Here is a 21220-nt window from a genome sequence, read left to right as displayed (position 1 = left end):
GGACGCTTCAGCCCTCTAAAAAAGCAACATAAAACTAGGGACAGACATCACAGTAAGAAGATCTTTCAAACTCTTCATTGTAAAACTATACCTTAATTAGTGCCAAATGGAGTTTCCAAAGAAAATGCTATGTACAAGCATGATTGAACCTGAAAGGACTTTTATGCTAAGTAAAATAACACAGAGAAAAAATACTGAATGATCTCTCATATATGTAATTATAAAAGAAAAAAATCAATATATAAAAACAGAATAAAAAGGTAGTTACTCACTGGGTGCCAATGGCTCACACCTGTAATCAATCCTAGCTACTGAGGACATTAAGATGTGAGGATCTCAGTTCAAAACCAGCCTGGGCAGGAAAATCCATGAGACTCTTATCTCTAACTACCAAAACAAAACCCCAGAAGTGGAGTTGTAGTAGAGTGCTAGCCTTGAACAAAAAAAATTTAAAAATAAAATAAATAGCACCCAGACCCTGAATTTAAGTCCAAGGACAGACAGACAAACAGATGCACACACACAAAACCTGGTTATTAAAGGTGAAAATTAGTACCATAAGATTTGTTATGAGAGTAGATTTTAGGTCATCCTTACACACACACACACACACACACACACACACACACACACACACACACACACACACACACACACACACACACACACACACACACACACACACACACACACACACACACACACACACACACACACACACACACACACACACACACAATGGGCCTGCTAAATGACTTGAGTGTAATAACTGCTATGCACAAAAATGTTCCACTGCATATCTACAAAAGATTAGTGAGGCACGGTGGCTCGTGTCTGTAATCATAACTACTCAGGAGAGGGAGATCAAGAGGATCAAGAAGATCCTGGTTCAAGGCTAGCCCAGTCAAAAAGTCAGTGATACTTCCCAATAGGGTTATCGTGGGGATAAAATAGGAAAAAGTATGTCTCTTTGCACAATGGCTGACAAATTGTAAGCAGTATAACATGAATAATCCTAACAATGTTTTCAAAATGAAGAAAAAGAACAGACACAATTATATATGTATACAGATACTGAGAATTAAGTCTAAAATGCTATAAACAAAAAAATGACTAGTAAGATTGTACATTATGAGCACCAAACTTTTATAATAAAAAATATTAAGCTATTCTAATTTTGAAGATTAAAAAACTGCAGCCACAAAATAAAGCAGTAAAAACCACTTTATAGAGACAAGCTAGGAAGCTCTGTCTATGCTGAAGAGATTCCAAGAAATCATTTGCAAAACTGAGAAGGGATTAGCATCTAAATTGAGTTCTTCTCTTATTTCAGTAATAATGCATCTTTTCAAAAGATCTTTGAAAGTGAACATTAACTGCACACTATACATTCTATTCCATTTCAAACTACTACCAAATCAAATTAAAATTTTCTACCCAATATAACATAATGAAGCTCTTTAAATATTTATGTAGAATTCCAAAAAAAATCCAGTTAAAGCATTCTTTTGAGGCCCTACAACCAATGTGTCCAATGTTTGGGAGCAAAACAAAAAAAAATGCATCTTCAAAAATGCATATTCAAATGCTTGGCATTTTATCCTAAATTGCCATTTCTTCTGCTTAAAACTAATTTCAAGTATAAAGAAATGCAAGCTATAACATGAAAGGGTGGCTGTACCATCTTGGACCATATTCATTTCTCACTTTAGCTGTTTGGTTATTCCATAGATGGAACTATCAAACAGATGTGCATATTTTATTAATATCAATGAGATTATTTTACATTCTTTTCTGTATACTAGGTCTTTGAAATCTAGTATTGAGTATATTTTAGGCTGGGTACTGGTGTTTCATACCTATAATTCTAGCTACTCAGGAGGCTGAAAGTTAAGGATCACAGTTCAAAGTCAGCCCAGGCAGGAAAGTCCGTGAGACTCTTATCTCCAATTAATCACCAGAAAACCATACGTGGAGCTGTAGCTCAAAGTGGTAGAGTGGGAGCCTTGAGCAAAAAAAAAGCTTATGGACAGCACCCAAGGCTTGAGTTCAAGTTACATGATTGACAAAAAAAGTTTATTTTACAGCACATCTCAGTCTAGACTTGTCATATTTTAAGTGCTCAATAGTCAGATATGGCTAATAACTAAGATACCAAAAGCACAGAGCTAGAACTATTCAAGTCCAAAGCATTTAACTATTCTCACCAAGCTCTAATCCCAATCAGTAATAAATGACAATAAAAAGTTGGGCAATGCTGTTAAACCAAAACTAAATCATACCGAACTTAAAGACTGAGTATACTTTATGTTTCAAATAATGTATTAAACAGATATTATCTGATGGGATATAGTAATTTGTTCTATGTGAAGTCAGGGATTGAAGAGTACAAGATAAGTAAACCTGGTTCCAGCACATTCTATTAGAAAAATATATGTTGCAAAAAAGGAAGAAACAAACTAAGCAGCAGCTTATCACTTAGCAGTATGAAGGTCATGAGATTAAGAATTCTACTATGTATAGGGCTCTTTAGAAGGCTTTTCATGATAATGAAGTAAACTTAGAAAATATTCCAATATACAACTGGACTAAGTCAACTATATTCAAGAAGTAGAAAGCTTAAACCATTAATCTGATAGCAAACTATTAACATCAGGTCAATAATTTAATGTTTGCATACAGAACAAAACATTAACAACTTTTTCCAAATTTAATTTCTTTTTTTTTAAGATAAGGTTTCATTATATAACCGAAACTAGTCTTGATCTCTCTGCATCCTTTTGAGTATTAGGATTAACCTGGCTATTATATTTTAATTTCAATCCACACACTTGTAAGCCTTTAAAAATGAAACCCAAGAATATTGTTTTTCTTTTTCTAGAACCATCACCCTGAACAACTTTAGGATGACAAATCAGAAGCAAATTAAAATTAACCACAATAACCACATTTTAAAGAAACCAGACAATCATTGTAGAACAAGGATCCACTGAAGGATCACAAAATCTGTACTGTCTCATCTGTTGAATTTTCGTAATATCATGTCAAGGTCAATTTGTTACATCAATGTTTCTTTCAATCTGAGCAGTACGATAGCTACAGAGCCAAGACCACCTTACTATCTTCAAATTCTTCAAACCACAATATAAACAACAACATTAAGGTTGCTTGCCTCCTGATTCTTGGAGCCTTTAAAAGGGAATCTGGCATTCACCAGATGGATCCAATTCACTCCACTCTGATCTAAGATATCGTTTTCCCAAATGATTTATTTCAGAGTGCCTTGGTTTAATTTTTTTTTCTAAAAATGTCATCTGTATACCAAAAGATCATCAAGAAGTAGAGGTAAACCACCCATAGCCTTCATCCCTCTTCTTCCCCTCCCAATAAAAATTCAAGGCTCTTAATGGCCAGATCTTAGGGGAATTTTCCTCCAGTAATGCATCCTTAGCATCATAAATATCCAAAGTTGTTCATTTTAATCATTCTTCCAAGTCAGCATGAGTTCATTAAGCAAGCTTTTACGGAGTACTTCTAGCATTACACTGGACTATAAAAGAATGTTTTAAATTGGTCTTCCAAAAGCTAAAAACCTAGTCTCAGAAATTACTTAGATAAAGGAAACACAATTAACAACTCAGAAAAGGTGGGAAAATTCAAGCACCAAAGAAATAATGTAGGGGTGGTACAGTTTGAGATGGGGAAAGATGCAAGCCATGAAGAAAGATCAGATTTGGCTAAACAGTGGGAAAGGAATTTCAAGAATACAACAAACACTGCCCTACTTACGATATATAAGCTTAACTTGGTCTAAGCAGACACGAATAAAGAGAGCCTGAAGAAAGAAAATGGCAAATGAAATAAAACATCAAAGCAGTAGTTGGCTTATCACTTGTTTCTCTACATCACTAGTACATTGGAAATCACCTAGGAATCTTTTAAATACTGATACCTAAATTTGACCCTAGATTTCTATCTTAATTAGTCTGAAATAAAACCCGAATGCATCAGGATTTTTAACTTCCCTAGAGACTCTAATGTGTATCCAAAGAATCATTCCCTTAAAGAAAAAAACAGTAGCAGTTGACAATTAGAAGCACAGGAAGAACACAAAAAAAATTATGACAAAAATATATTTATAAAAGTGATTACATTAACTAAGCACATTACTTCCATGTCTAAAATCCTAGCTACTTGTAATGCAGAAATCTGAGGGTTGAAGTTCAAAGCCAGTCTAAGCAAGAAGTGACCAAGACTTTACTTCAACAACAACAAAAAACTGGACATCAGTAATTCCAGTTACATGCGAGGTGTAAGTAGGAGGATGAAAGTCCAGATTTCTCTGAGCAAAAAATCTGAGACACCACCTGGAAAATAACTAACGCAAAAAGGGCTGAAAGTGAAGTTCAAATGGTAGAATACCTGCACAAGCCGGGCACCGGTGGCTCATGCCTGTATTCCTAGCTACTCAGGAGGCTGAGATCTGAGGATAGAAATTCAAAGCAAACCCGGGCAAGAAAGCCTGTGAGACTCATCTCCAATTAACCACCAGAAAACAGGAAGTAGTGATGTGTCTCAGTGGTAGAGCACCAGCCTTGAGCTGAAGAGCTGACAGCGCCCAGGCCCAGAGTTCAAGACGCACAACCAACAACAACAACAACATCAAAAAACCTGGACAAAACCCTAAGTTCAAACCCCACAAAGAAAATAGTAATAGTAGTAGTAGTAGTAATTAGTGAGAACCCAGGAAAGAGAGAAAATGAAGACAGGTCTTTCCAGCCTTGCTCTATAAAGGTCCATGTAACCAAAGTTCATACACTATCACTATTTATCTATTTTTCAACAGAAATAATCAAGTCAAAGTCAATCTTTTTTAATTAATTAAAAATTTAACTATGAAACAAATCTTCTAGGAAGCCTCTTGGATTTCTTTCCTTATATTACCATGGAATTTTAAAGGTACTACAACAATACTTCAATCCTATATAGACAACACATCTGTTCCAGAAAGGTGGAATCAAAAAACTTCATTCTTCTATGCAAAACAGTTTTGCATGTGACACATGTTCATTATGAAATTCAGTGACAAGATGTCCACTTGATTGTATGGTTGTCCCCAGAGGTTCTAGAATGTTTCTAAACGCTTCATGAATAAGCAAAATAATCTATACCCAGTTGCTTGTCGTTCTTCATACTTTTTAACCATCCTGAGTTTCTTTCAAATGTGATTCACTGCCTTTCACCTATGACCTCACTCCACTGCATCTTGACCAAATTGAGCCTATTCACTTTATAATAGTCAATTAAAAAGGAAATGAAAAGACTTTTAACTTTAAAAGAAAATGCCTGTTAGCTCATGCATGTAATCCTAGTTACTCAGGAGGCTGAGATCTGAGGATTACGGTTCGAAGCCAGGCCAGGTAGGAAGGTCTGTGAGATTTTAGCTCTAATAAACAACTCAAAAAATGCTGAGGGACAGAGCCAAGGCCCTGAGTTCAAGCCTTGCGACCAGCAAAAAAAAAAAAAAAAAAAAGCCTAGAGTTCATCTCCTAAAATATATTTCTGAATCTCAAGAAAATTTCTTTTCTTTTTTTTTTTGCCAGTCGTGGGGCTGAACTCTGGGTCTGGACGATGTCCTTTAGCTCTTCAGCTCAAGGCTAGTTCTCTCTCCCACTTGAGCCACAGCACCACTTCCAGCTTTTTCTGCTTATGCGGTGCTGAGGAATCGAACCTAGGGCCTCATGCTTGCAAGGCAAGCACTCATCACTGAGCCACCTTCCCAGCCCTCAAGAAAATTTCTTTTTTTTTTTTTTTTTTTTTTTGTCGGTTGTGGGGCTTGAACTCTGGGCCTGGGCGTTGTCCCTTAGCTCTTCAGCTCAAGGCGAGCGCTCTACCGCTTGAGCTACAGAGCCACTTCCTCAAGAAAATTTCTTTAAGACAGCTATCTACCCATAATACTTAAATTTCAACCTAACAGCAAATACTGTTCTAATTTCTACTTAATGCTACATCAAGCTGGGCACAAAAATGACAAAAATTCATGACTGTAATCCTGGTATTTGGAAGGCTAAGTAAGAATGGGAGGACTAAAGTATGATACCAGCTCAGACAGAAGAGTCTATGAGACTCCATCTCAACAGAGAAAAGTTGGGTGCAATGGCACATGTCTGTCATCCCAACAAGAAGACAGGATGCCAAATATAAATCAATCACAAGCATGTGTTTGGGAAGGAAGCAATATCATAACTCAAAAAATAACCAGTGAAAACAGGTCTGGAGGTGTGCTCAGTAGAACACAAATATAGCTAGCCAAAGCCCTGAGTTCAAAAGCCAGAACCATCAAAGACAAAAAAGAAAAAAAGAAAAATCCACTGTTGCGTATCATGGTCTCCATTATTTCAAAATAAGTGCTAACATACACCTATAGTAGGATAATCAAACCAAAAGAGAGTTCATGACCAAGAGTGATTGGCTAGAGGGTCTGAGTATCCCTAGGACTCAACAACTATCTTGTAAAGCAGTTGAGAAGCTCTTCAGATTTATCACACCCTCTTCTCCACCAAAGGGTATTTTCAAAATGGCTCCCTAATCCTAACTGCAGTGGATACTCTGTGTCACTTCCAGCACATAATAATAGCAGATCTGTATACATTGTGAATCATTGTTCTTTTAATGACTAACATTGGATGCCATTTTTCAACCTATCCATTTTTTTATATTTCTAATTTTCAAGCATGGATAAGGATTTTAAAAATGTATCACCCTTTCCCATTGTGATTTATCAACTACTTTCTATTTGACTTAACTGTATCACTAATCTCATTTTTCTTGGGTAGACTATCTAATATCAAAACATATCAATGACTTAAAAGGTGCTGCTAATTTCACGACATGGTACAAACAAGAAACACACATTCTTCATCTAGCAATTCCATGATGACTCATCACTACCCTTTCACTTATGTAGGCATACAAGTGAATAAAAAGGTAAATAGCAAATATACAAATAAAAAAAAACCAAGATAATTTAACAAAAGTTCATCTTCTGCATCCTTAACTGAGAATGAGTTTTTATGGGAGCCCACATCAGTCAAATTGGACTTGAACTCAGCCAGCCTATACAGCACTTAGAATGATATAATTCCCCAAGACATCTGCTGTAGGTGATGGTATCATCGTACCCACTAACATTTCTTTCACAATCATTTTATGGAAGATGTGTGATAATCTATTTTTATTGATATTAATAAACATACACAATGAAGAAAACAGATTAACAAATTTAAGGCCAAGGTAAGATACCTAATCAAGGCCATTTTATCAATCACATTCATCTCATAACAAAAACACATTCATATTCCCATGATCAATGTAGATTTCAGGTAGAAAAGAAGGCCCTTCAATTCATCATCCCAGAGCTGTGACATGACACCACATTGAAGGGGCACTACTGTTAGAGACTATTTTTCCTCTAGTTTATAACTTACTGAATTAATTCATCAAATTTCACAGTAATAGCTATTTAGAAAGCTGAGATCTGAGTACTATTGTTCAAAGCTAGTGGGAGCAGAAAAGTCCATGAGACACTTACCTCCAATTAACCAGCAAAAAAAAAAAAAAAAAAAAAAAAAAAATCCAGAAGTAGAGCTATGTGGTCAAGTAATAGAGTGTCAGTCTTGAGTAAAAGACCTAAGGGACAGTTTCCAGGCTTAGTACCAGTAGAAAAAGTTTAAAAAAAAAAAATTTTTTTTTAATCACAATACTAGTAGGGGGTGGTTTCTTGTTTTGTTTTCATTTTTGTTTTGTTTTTTTTGGAGTGGGTACTGGCTTGAACTCAGAGCCTGGGTGTTATCCCTGAGCTTCTGTGCAAGGCTAGCTAACTTGAGCCACAAGTTAACTTCCAATCTTCTTGGTAGTTATTGAGATAAGATTCTCTCAGGCTTATCTGCCCCGCTAGCTTTTATTCACAATCCTCAGATCTCAGCTTCCTAAGTAGCTAGAATTACAGGAATAAGCAACCAACTCCCAGCTCACAATATTGGTTTTTAAACAGAAACCTTAAAAACTTCTTTTGCAAATGTAACTTCTCATTCGTATCATATAGCACTATATGACAATTATCCACTGTATTCTACAGAGCTCAGGAAACATATTTTAGAATCTATGAATATCTAAGAAATTAGTTTTGAGCATTTCTTTCTGCTCAAACACAGATGAATACCTAGTTATAACAAAAATTTTAGTAGTATCCAATGCATGTTGAAATATGTAGAAGTATCATAATGTCTGAAAATGTTTCAGAGCAAACAAAAAGGTTTAATACATATACATATATACACACATCTCTACGTGTTAATTGGTGAATCCGGATAAAGAGTGGATATATGCTCATTTTATGATTTTTCTAATTTTGAAAGTTTAAAATAAAACCATTTATCCATTCTTTATTTAAAGAATGGATAGCTTAGTTCAAAAAGAAGTTTTGACACTCACATTGCCCATGTACTCAGAGAGCAGGTCCTGCAGGGCCTGGCGAACAGCATTGCACTCTGCCACAATTCGCTCACGCCGGTCATCACGTGTGCAGGATGAGTCGGCCATCAGGGCAGCTCCACTAATGATGCTTTCCAGGCGTTCCTCCAAGGAAGGCCTAAAGCGTTCCTCGCTGAAGCTCAAAGGGTCCACAATAATTTGTTTCTGCAAAGTGTTACAAATGTTAATGCTCATTTCTTGTTCCTCCATTATTTAAGAAGGCAAAGAAAGTGCTAATCAGAAACATCAAGATTTATCACCTAAATGAAAAGCATCCTTCTTGGCAGATGAAGGGACATATATAAGCTGGCCCATGGTAGATCATCACTTCTCAAAGAAGTGATCTCAAAGTCAAATAGTCTAGGTAAAGTATGATACCAAAATACAAACACAAATGTATCATGTTCTTATTAATTACTCTAAACATCTAAAGGTGAACATGCATAATATAACTAATTCAAATTATCAAACGAGAACTATAAAGAAATTATTTTTAAGCATTGTCCTCAAAGGTTCAGATTAAATGTACTTACTATAATTTTTCACCCATCCTTTCCTCCTTTGTATCACAAGATTTATAAGCAATTTAGTCTCAAATTTATCCTATTAAATCTAAATCAGAAACTTTCTTTCCTTAGAGAGCACTAGTATTCTCTGGGAAAAATAAATCCCCTACCAAGTGTCTCCATGAATTACTATTACTCTAGTAAGAATAAAGCCTTTATTTCATTTTCCCTTCCCTGACTGTACTTAAATGCCATTGATAAATGAGGTCTGATCATCAGTAAGCTACAAGGTCAACCAGATACCCTGAAAACAATCCTTCATACTGAGAAATGTCTTTGCAAATACATTTGTGTTTCTTAAAATTTTTCTGGCAGTACTGAAATTTGAACTTGGTGCCTCATACTTGCTAGGTAGGTACTCTAGGTACTTGAGCCAGATCTTCAGCCCTTTTTCTGCTTTAATCTTAAAAAAAAAAAAAAAATAGGGTCTTCCAAGAGTTGGCCTCACTATAATCCTACCAATCTTCCCATGTAGCTGGGATTACAGATGTAAGCCATTCCTGCCCCCAAACCATAATCCACCTGGTCTCCACCTCCTGAGTAGCTGGGGTTATAGGAATGCACCGCATGCCCAGTTCTTTTTTTTCTTTAATAGAAACTATATCCTGACTAATTTCAACTTAAATGCTAAAGTTTATCTACTAAAAGCTTGCTTGGCTTTTTTCCATAAGTAAACATTTTTAAAATTTTCCTTCCAAAGCACCTTCAGTCCTGACAGTGAGCATGTAATATCTTAGGAGGCTATCTCCATAGCAGAACACTGACAACTATGAACCAAGTCCTTGGGTTCAATTCCTAACACAAGCAAAAGAAAAAATACTAACTAAAAAGTTAAAACACAAATTTTTTTCCTGAGTAACACAAGAAAGGAATGAATAGTCACAGAACTTTAATAGTCATAAAACTACAAGAGGCCTGAGATCATTTAGTATAACCCCTAATTTTACAAATGAAGTATGATTCAAGAGTTAGATAACTGCTGATAAGTATTAGTCAACTTAAGGCAAAACATGCCTTACTACCTTGAAAGAGAGAAATGTTTAATCTGTCAGATTTGGAAGTGGGGTACACTAGTAACAACTAAGTAAGAGTTATAAAAGTCATCTCATATTTAAAGCTCTGGGTCAGAACCTGAAGGTCTAGTTCAATGAAACAGTACTTACTTAGCACATATGTCTCTAGATTCAGTTCCTGCACCAGAAAAAAATAAAGCTACTGAGTAAAATGCAATTACAATGCTATGAAGGCCTTTGAGCTTAATGCTGCCTTCATGCTGTAAAAGTCCTAAATTAGCCTCATGCATATCAGCAAGGATCAGTTACCATACTGGGAATAAAGAATTAAGACATTCCTTCTCGCAAAAAAGGTGAAGAAAAACTATTAAAACCAAACTGCACTCCATCATATTGGTTCTATAGATCAAAGCACTTATGATAGGATGCTATTCCTCTGGAACATATGTTTTCCTTATTTTAATTTTTTAAAAAATTGCATAAACAATTGATTTTTGTCTTTGTATGGGGACTAAGGAGATGTTTATTTTTGCAGCGCTAGGGATCTAACCCATGGCCTTGCACATCCTATACAAACACTATATCATGGAAGTACATCCCCTAGCCTATCAGTTAACTTAAAACAAACAAACAAGTTGGATGTGGTGGGTGGCACACTCAGAATTGGGAAGAAGATTGAGGCAGAAGAATCACCAGTTTCAGGCCAGACTGTGTTACATAGCCAGATTTTTATCATGGAGGCAAAAAAAATAATAATAATAATCTTAAAAGTGCTGCCATCTACTGGAAGCCATGAGGCACTGTGGGGTAGGAATAAAAAATCCCACCAAAAACTTAACACTAATGTTGTGTATACATGACAGTGTGAACACTGATATTTTGGGGCATCATCTATAAGAGGAAATGATATTTTAACTCAAAATCTGCTTCCATTTTGTGTTCCTGATTCAAAGTAAATCACTAAGAAAAACATATCTAGGCAGACAGGCAAAATTAAAATGACAGCAGTCGGTATGCTTTGTCTGTATCTTCCACTTGACCCTGAGCTTAAGAGGATGTCAGCTTATGAACACTTGGCATTCTTTGTTTCTATATACTCCATAGCTTTACCATCTTCCAGTCAAAATGAAATCAACCAGACTCATATTCTTAATAAAGAATGACATCATAGGAAACATAACATGGAAGAATCCAGAAGTTTAATTCAGGATAAAAAAAAAAAGATAGATGCTTTAAGTTATGATCAAGTAAAGTGATGATTCCTAGTAATTTCTTTCAACTTAGATTTGTAATCTAAGTAAAAATTCAGAAGCCCTGATCACATTCTCAGAAACCTGTTGTCTTTTGGAGTTTAGTGAAGAGCTTAAAGTTTCCTTCCAAGTATTACTTACATCAAAGTTGTTGAGAGCATATGCCAGTTCTCCTCCACCACTTCCCTGGTGCTGGGAGGCATCATCTGATGTAGTAGCCTGGGCTGCATTAGAAATGCCTGTGACTGCCTGTTGCAGCTGCTTGTATATCAAATCCCGGTTGGCCTTATAGGCTGCAACATCAGGGTGCTGTAGGCATGCCTGGGATGCAGTATAGAGGATTGGAACATTTTTCTGCAGGATTCCTCTAGCTGCAGCCATCTGATCACGATGGCCCACATCTTTCAGTTCCTGTAAAAGTAAAGTAAGAAACTGAAGTGCTCTAAAAAGGTTCCATTGTAATCAGATCATGTCCACTAACAACATGCTTTATAAATTAATCACAAAGCAAGATGTCCTATACCAAAGTAAAACAAGCTAAATATTCAGAAACAGGACCTGTGGATTCAAAGAATGAGTAATCATTTCAAGGTTAACACTGTGAGCTAGGAATCACACAAACCTGGATTCAAGTATCTCCTAGTCAATTTTTTCTCAGCACCATATAAGCAAAAAGAAAAAAGCCAGAAGTGGCGTTGTGGCTCAAGTAGTAGAACGCTGGCCTTGAGCTGAAGAGCTGAGGGACAGCGCCTAGGCCCAGAGTTCAGACCCCACGACCGGACCCAAAAAACAATAAAAATAACAAAAACACAAGCATGAGTTGCTGAATACCCTGATTATAACTATCAATATATGTACCTATTCCAATTAAAACGGAAAGATTATACAAACACACACTTAAAGAGTATGAGGACTGGAAGTGGTGCTATGGCTCAAGTTGTAGAGCGCTCGTCTTGAGCTGAAGAGCGCAGGGAAAACACCCAGGCCCAGAGTTCAAGCCCCACGACTGACAAAAAAAAGAAAAAAGAAAGAAAGAAAAAGAAAAGAGTATGGGGACTGCCAGGCGCCCATGACTCATGCTTGTAATCCTAGCTACTCAGGAGGCTGAGATCTGAGAAATCACAGTTCAAAGCCAACCCAGGCAGGAAAGCCTATGAGACTCTTACTTCCAATGAATCACCAGAAACCTGGGGAGTGGGACTGTGGCTCAAAGTGGTAGAATGCTGGCCTTGAACATAAAGAGGCTCAGGGACAGCATCTAGGCTCTGAGTTCAAGCCCCAGGACTGGGGGGGGGGGGGGGGGGGGGGAGGGAAGAGAGGAGGAGAAGAGTACGAGGATTGGGGGGGGGGGGTCCAGTCATGGGGCCTGGGCGCTGTCCCTCAGCTTTTCAGCTCAAGGCTAGTGCTCTACCAGTTGAACCACAGCGCCACTTCCAGCTTTTTTCTTTTTGCTTATGTGGTACTGAGGAATTGAACCCAGGGCCTCAGGCATGCAAGGCAAGCACTCTACCACTGAGCCACCTTCCCAGCCCCGAGTATGAGGTTTAAGTCACGTAAGTTCATTACATTTTGTGAAATCTAGGGTATGATATCATACTTACGTATGAATTATGAAAACTAGAAGGCAGATATTCTCACAAGTACACAATAGCCCGTTCCCTTTTCCAACCCAAAAGACAACCTTAAAACAGACTCATATTTTCCTTCCACAGTAAAATCAATCAGTTCACAGGTTAAAAAGCCGTAAGTTGAGGCTTCAAGTCATAAAGCCGTAAGTTGAGGCTTATGTATTCCATGATTTTTTTTTTTTGGTCGGTGGGGGGTCTGAACTCTGGGCCTGAGCACTGTCCCTCAGCTCTTCAGCTTAAGGCTAGCACTCTACCATTGAGCCATGGCTCCACTTCTAGCTTTTTCTGCTTATGTGGTGCTGAGGAATCGAACCCATGGCCTCATGCATGCAAGGCAAACATTCTACCACTGAGCCACCTTCCCAGCCCCTCCATTATTTCTATCCGTTAATTTTCTGTATAGATGTAGTCTAAGTAAAAATGCCTTTCTTAATTTCCTCTAACCTATAATTATAAGATATATTTGAAAAGACTTGAGGTTCTTCACATCATTTCAAGTAGTGTCAATGACATAGTGAGATGGGTAGATATGCTAAGAGACAAATAAGGGATAGAAAAATATGCCAAGTTGAGAAGGGGACATTTCTGATATACAGTTGTTACTGAAATTACTCAGAGAGAACAAGAAAAAATGCTGTCTTTGATAAATGTGCATTATCACCCAAAGAGTAGCAGTTTGGATGATATACTAGATGTGATCATAGAATTTCAAATATTTAAGTCATCAACTGAATGCCAGAGTACAGATTTAAATTTATTTAAAATAAATATTACATGTGTAAACAATAGGAGAACTCAGTTACACAATTAAAGGTCTGAAGGTATTGACTTGCCTTTCTAGATGGCTTCCTAATGAAGTATTAAAGATAACAAACTGGTTTTTCTTCTGAAATTTCATCTCAGTATATATTTCAGGGTTTGCATCTTCATTCAAACTTTGTATAATATGACAGTTTACAGTTCCTCCTAGACTTCATTTCTCATTTGAAACCTGAATTTTCAAATAATAGCTCACAGCACTAAAGATGTGCTATACCGAAGTAAAATAAGCTAAATAAATATTCAGAAACAGGACCCTGTGGATTCAAAGAATGAGTGATCATTTCAAGATCAAGTTTTGAGAAGGCGTTATGGCTAACACTGCCACCTAAATTCCTGGTACATCCGTTCTAAAGGGCATTTTCCAAATGTGTCACTTAGAAATCCCACAATCTCAAGGCATCAAAGTCTTCTAGGAAGCCCTTTACCTTAAAGTGCTCATATGCTTTACATCTATATCCTCCTTTTTTATAAAAAGTCTTTGTATGATCCACTTTGGCATTTTTTCCAGGTAGATATAACCTAGATCAACACAGCTTATTATAAAGGTTACCAAAGATATTCATGGTCATCTGAAGTTAATAAGTGCCACAATGAATATTCAACTCCTACTTCCCTAAGCCACTGCTTGATCTGGACGATTTCCTAATTTCAAAATAAGAGCCTATGTATGCATTTAGGGAACTGGTGATCATTTCAAGATTCAACTTACAGGGGGCTGTGGCTAACTTATGCTTACATAGTTAGTGTAAATGTTTTGTATGAAGTTTCTTAATGTCCTAGTCACATTATAACATATCACTAATAGATTCCTACTTGTCAAGTATGGGAGATAAATTCTAATTCATTTCATTCATGAAAATGTCATTTATCCTAGCTGCTAATGTATCCTACTTTCTCTTTTTAGAATTGCTTTTAACAAACAGAAACTAGACTTTTGTTACAATAGGAAAATGGACTCTACAATGGTACAAGAATGAATATTCTTTTGAAGCTGGAGGCTCAAGTGGTAGAGCACCAGCCATTATCAATCAAGCCATCAAGAGTACAATGCAAGTTCAAGTTCCAATACACACACACACACACACACACACACTCTCTCTCTCTCTCTCTCTATCTCTCTCTCTCTCTCTCTCTCTCTTCAAGCCATATAATATGAATAATCCAGATTACTAAAAAGTGAGCTATTAAGCAATGTAACTGATTAATTCTTTAGACTTGTGATTTCTCAACTTCATTAATCTGGTTAGAATCCCCAAAGTCCTATGATAATGATACTCAGAGATGGAACCTTTGGAGGGTAATCAGGACTAGAAAAGATTGTGAAGGTAGGACTCTCATAATGGCACTAGTGGCTTTATAAAAAGACAGACCTGAGCACTTCTTGCCAAGTGATACCCTCTGCCGTGTTACAATGCAGTAACATGTAGCATCTCATTAGATGCTGACAGTATATTAAAACCTAGCTCTTGATGTCCTAATCTTCAGAATCTTGAGTAAAATAAATAGGTTATTAATAATCTATCCAGCCTGAAGCATTCAGTTACCAGAAAATGAACTAAGATACCCTTATAGTTAAAATAAAGACTGGAGTGTAAGAAGACTTAACACATTCATAATCAGCAAACATTTTAGCCCAAGAAAATAAGAGATTAGACCCATGCTTAGAAACCCATTCTAGGATGGAGCTGCAGTACAGCAAGCAGTTTATTCGCTCATTAAATCAGCAAATCTAGACTATGTTCTAGGTACTAGGACATTGTTTAGATGTTTATAAAACCAAATGTTTATAAAACCAAGTTTATAAGACAAAGTAAAACAGACAAAAACCCTGGCCTTGAGCCAGACACTTTTGGTTCAGATCCTAGGTCTACCTCTTAATGAATAAACTTGTGAGATTACTTTTCTATGGTACAATTCCTTCAGTTAAAAAAATTGTGACCATGGAGGAGGCAACAATGCTTGATAAGAAATGTACTCGCTACCTTGCCCATGTAATTGTATGGTATTTTCACACAAAAAAATAAAAAAGTAAATAAAAAAATTGTGACCAATTTTATAATCTCTGCCTAATACTATCTTGTGACAACTAAATCACATTAACATTTATAAAGGACTTGAAAGAGCACCTGGAACACTTTACTGTTTATTCATTATTATTTTCAGTGACATCATTGTGACCAATACACCAATACACTGGAACTTATGGGGTTTTTCTTAATGGATAGCACCTATTAAATTATACAAGAGCAACTCAGCCAGTGCACATATTACACCTAAATACTAGTACATACCCTTTTCTAGACTAAGGTTAAGAAAAATGAGATGCTCAACAGTGACATTATTTTTAACATGACTAAAGAAGAAAGAAAAGTCAGACTAAACATGTAACAGTGAAAGAATTCTGCCAGAACATAAACACATGAGAAAACATGACTAGCCACTGAAGTAATACCAGCTGGCAGTAGCCATATGAAACTAAGTGTGAAAGTACCCAGAATGAAGTTTCTGACAGGATGAAATTACTAATAGTTTTAATTCCCAACAAAAGCACTAGCTTCATAGTAATCTATCCAAAGACAAAGAAGTTGCAAAAGGCTATTTTGTGAACAGTAGGTACACAGGAGCCCAAAATCAGCCTACAGAACTGATTTTCTTGTAGGAGCTAAGGCTAAATATCCAAGAACTAGGCAAACTAAACCTGGGGATATAGTTCAGTGGTAGATCACTTGCCTAGTATGTTTAAGGTCCCAAGTTCAATTTCTAGAACCATGGAAAAAAAGAAAAAATAGAACTGAGCAAACTATAACTGACCATGACATACTACAAACTCAAGAAAATGGGAGCTTGTATTACTCAAAAATCTCAACAGCAAAAAGATTATAAAATCAATAGATAGTTTAAAGATGGTTTAGGGACTACTAAAGCAGTATAACCAAAGTACTGAGAAACCATTAGGTTTTAAAACTTTAAACCTGAACAGACAAGAAGTAATGTCACCAGAACCCAGGAAGCAAGTGCTGTGCTCTTTAGCTACCCAAGGCAACCAGCAGAGAAAGGGCCAGCTTTACTTCTAACTTCTTGCATGTGAATAGGGTAAGCAGAGAGAGACAAAATGATAATCCAGCATGTATTAAAAAACATGTAGGCAATAGTATGTTTCTTGTGACATTTTGTTTCAGAAATATTTGACACTTACCTGCTATTATTGTCAGGTGTACTAAGGATGACCATGTTAGAAAATGTCAGGAATTTAGATCCTTTGATGAAAGGAAAAAGTGAATGTGGAGAGAACAGCGTGTTTTATTCAGGTTCACATGTGTGTATGTATGTATGTATGTATGTATGTATGTATGTATGTATGTATGTATGTATGTATGTAGGTCATTCTTGGGGCTTGCCCTTAGGTCCTGGGGGCTGTCTCTGAGCTCTTAACAACCAACCCTCCTCATTTAAACTAACCTCTGTGTGTATGTGTGTGTGTGTTCAAAGAGTAATATAAGCTATTGACGGAATTTAATTCAGACCTTTAAAAAAACAAGAAAATAAAACCTTCACTATTCAGTTTTGAATTTGTGCTTCTGGACACTATACATACCACAATATCCAAACTGACATAGGTATTGGCTAACAATATTAACAAGTCAGCTCTTGAAGAGCAGTTTCAAATTATGAATTAAAAGCGGGGACTCTGGGGCTGGGACTGGGCCCTTAGCAAACCCTTGGGACATGGCCGGCTCCCGCTTCTCCCTTCCGCTTCCAACCCACTGTCTGCTGAGCAGGTGGATGTGCGGCAATAACATGTCCGTCCCCACTGCCCGCCGTTGTGCCCACCGCCCGCAAGGCCACTGCTGCAGTTATTTTCCTTCATGGACTGGGAGATACCTTTGCTGGTATCAGAAGTTCACATATCAAATACATCTGCCCACATGCGCCAATTATGCCTGTTACGTTAAATATGAATATGGCTATGCCTTCACGGTTTGATGTTATTGGACTTTCACCAGAATCCCAGGAAGATGGATATGGAATTAAACAGGCATCATAAAGTATAAAAGCTTTTTTGATAGATCAAGAGGTAAAGAATGGCATTTCTTCTAACAAAATTATTTTAGGAGGATTTTCTCAGGGAGAAGCTTTATCTTTATACACTGCTCTCACCATGCAGCAGAAACTGGCAGGAATCACTGCACTGAGTTGCTGGCTTCCTCTTGGAACTTAGTTTCCACAGGGTCCTGTAAGTGGTGCTAATAGAGTTATTTCTATTCTCCAGTGCCATGGAGATTGAGACCCTTTAGTTCCTCCCCTAATGTTTGGTTCTCTGACTGTTGAAAAACTGAAAATTTTGGTCAATCCAGCCAATGTGAGTTTCAAAACATATGAAGGCATGATACACAGTTCATGTCAACAGGAAATGATAGATGACAAGCAATTCATTCATAAACTCCTACACCTCCCATCGATCGATGTCACTAAGAGGCCTTGTGTGGAAGTATACCAGCATCACTGTAGTCGATTATAAACCTTTTCCCATGCCTGATCTTAAAACTTCTAATGTTTGCAGTGGTAAAAATGTTTTGCAAATACGCACAATGATTCAATAATGTCTCCCTGTGGAAAATTTATGATCTTTTAAGTTTCTACATATGTATTTGTATAAAATAATCCAGAATATAGTAGTATTAAAATAAGTGACGCCATCAGTTTCTTTTTCTCAAATATAATTCAGCAAAATAATAAAAATAAGAATTAAAAGCATATGTTTTATTAGGAATTCAGAAACAGTATGAAGCTAAATGGCAATGCCTGTGCTCCTGCAAAATATACATCTAAAACCCACAGTGTCCAAAAGGAAGGACTTCAAAGTGATCCAATAGCAAAAAAAAAAAAAAAAAAACCAATAGCAAAAACATCAAAGAGCTTGGAAAATAACACTGCTTCACATGCCACAAAACAAATTACTGGAATGATTAGTAATAAGCACATAAAAAGTGAAAAAACATGGGATTAGGGAAGGGATACTTTTTGTTACAGAGATAATTCAAACATCTTTTAACTGGCTTTAGTTTTTAAAAGATCTGAATTAAATTTTATCAGTAACCCAGATTAATTCTTGAAAATACATACACATGCTCGCGCGCATGCGGGTGTGCACATACACACACACATACACACACACATATCTTTATTACCTCTCCAGACATTACCTTCATTGAAAATTATCAAAATACTTAAATTTTGCACAAGGATTAAAATAATTGCATAATATGAGTATCATTTAGTGGCTCTGTTAATAGCACAATGTTCAAAACATACTACTTAATGTTTTAACTGAATTATATTCACAGAGGAAATGTAAACAAAATTAATTTTCTCACAAGATTATGAAGTCTAGAATATCTTAAAATAAGAACTATACCTGTTGTCTTTTAGCTGCCATAATGTTCAACTTATCCACTTCAGGTTTCAAGGCTTTATACTGTATTCCCAAGTCTTGTTCATTGCCAGCATTCCTCAATTTCAAGATACCATCTTCTACCTATTAAAAAAAAATCCCCCAAAACAAAAATTCTGAACCACACAAATATATAAAGAAAAGGGGATGTCCTAGGATATTTTTATTCCTTTTAAAAGATGTCATAAAACAATCCAAACTCAAGTCTCTTGAGTTGGCCAAGCCTTCCTTCTGCATAGGTGCTTTATAGGAACTGAGCTTTTAAGTATAAATATTAGCCTCTATCAATAAATAGACAATTTAATATATATTGTTTTCTAAATCTGAGAACTCTATCACTACAGGAAATGTCTAATCAGTATTCTGTAAAAGAGTCAAAACTATTTGCTGCAAGTTTTTCATTAGAACCAAGACAAAATGGCTCATAAGTAGAAATTTTTAAAACCCCTGGTTCATTTAGATAAACCTAGTGCAAAACCAAACCAAATGCTAAGGAATGTTAAATGAAGTATATCTAGCATCAGCCTGATAGAAAGAACAAATTACAAGATAAGCGTTGTTTGCTCACACCTGTAAGGCTTGCTACTGAGGAAATGAGGATCATAGTTCAGACTCAGCTCAGGTAGATAAGTCCATGAGACCTCTATCAACAATTAACCAGCAAAAAGCTGGAAGTAGGGGTATGGCTACTTGGGTATAATACCAGCCCTGAGTGAAAAAGCCAAGTGAGAATTTTAGGTCCTGAGTTCAAGCTATAGTACTGGACAACAACAACAACAACAAAAAAGAATTAAAGACCCAAGTTCATACTTACAACTTTCAGTTGAACAAGTAATTTGTAGACATCTGCCATGTCAGCCAGAATAAGTAGCCGGGTAACAGCAGAAAGCAAAGCTCGAGCTGCCCGAACCATGTTGCCTCGCTTAACAGAAGAACACGGATCATCTGCGAACTCTCCTGCAGCACTCTTCATCAAATCTCCTGTTTTAAAAGATTTTAAGAAAGAAAAACAGAACTCAGCAGGAATTAACCCAAATAATGATGTCATTTTAAAAGAGAAAAATAGTTCAAATTCTGTATAAGTTTGTTTTTCATGTGCCTTTTTTATAATTGTCACTTAAGCAAGCATCTTCATATAATGTTTGTAGAAACATAATATCCTGAAAGCAACTTGGTACTATAGTAACTTTAGAGCTGCTAATGATGTTTAAATACTTTAAAGAGACTTAAGATATTTCTTCTGTTTGACCTAATGATAATAGTACTCCTGAGACTCTTATCTCCACTTAAGCATCAGAAAACCAGAAGTGGAGCAGTGGCTCAAAGTGATAGAGCGCTGGCCTTGAGCAAAAAGAGCTCAGGGACAGCCCCCAGGACCTAAGTGAAAGCCCCAAGAATGACATTCATAAATACATACATATATACATACATACATACATACATGTGAACCTGAGTAAAACACACCATTCTCTCTACATTCACTTTTTCCATTCATAATTGAGGCTATCTAGCAAAAATCATAGGACACTAGATAATATAGCATAGAAAAACAGAAAAACAGACAATGACTTAAAGTATCTCTGACAGTCTTTAGCAAAAATTTCTGGGATGTTCCTGCTTTTTTAATCCACAAAACTGTTTATCTTTTGTGAAAATTGAGCCAAGGAATAAATATTTAACATCAACTTAGTTAATTCTTAATCAGTAGAGAGCCTACAAAACTTCTTTCTCACCCTCTGAGGGCAAGGAAAGGAGCTGTGATATTTCCTGTTCCAGTTAACAGAATGATTAAAAAAAAAAAAAAAAGAGTACCACACATATTCATGTTCTCATTTTCCTTACTAACTCAACTGCACCCTGCTGCTATTCACAAACACTCCAAAGAGAGACACTTACTTCCTGATTACACATTCAAATAAATGCATAACATGCATTTCAACTTGGAATCACTTTAAGA

The 21220-nt window shown here is 36.4% G+C and overlaps 1 protein-coding gene and 1 pseudogene across 1 annotated transcript in view; one reads left to right on the top strand and one right to left on the bottom strand.

The window, feature by feature from the left end:
- Positions 1-21220, bottom strand: part of Ctnna1 (catenin alpha 1) — a 150004-nt gene that overhangs the window by 82644 nt on the left and 46140 nt on the right. The window contains exons 4-7 of the mRNA XM_070036108.1: positions 20078-20244; positions 19228-19347; positions 11503-11772; positions 8494-8697 (exon numbers count right to left, since the gene is read on the bottom strand). Coding sequence (XP_069892209.1) covers positions 8494-8697; positions 11503-11772; positions 19228-19347; positions 20078-20244 — 761 coding nt within the window. The remainder of the gene's footprint in view (positions 1-8493; positions 8698-11502; positions 11773-19227; positions 19348-20077; positions 20245-21220) is intronic.
- LOC138837264 (acyl-protein thioesterase 1 pseudogene) lies at positions 17595-18330 on the top strand (annotated as a pseudogene).

Source organism: Dipodomys merriami, unplaced genomic scaffold (assembly GCF_024711535.1).
Source record: "Dipodomys merriami isolate MVZ:Mamm:240054 unplaced genomic scaffold, mDipMer1.0.p SCAF_27, whole genome shotgun sequence".
Lineage (NCBI taxonomy): Eukaryota > Metazoa > Chordata > Mammalia > Rodentia > Heteromyidae > Dipodomys > Dipodomys merriami.
Note: the sequence above shows the minus strand (reverse complement) of the source record. Positions and strands in the feature narration are given on the sequence as shown.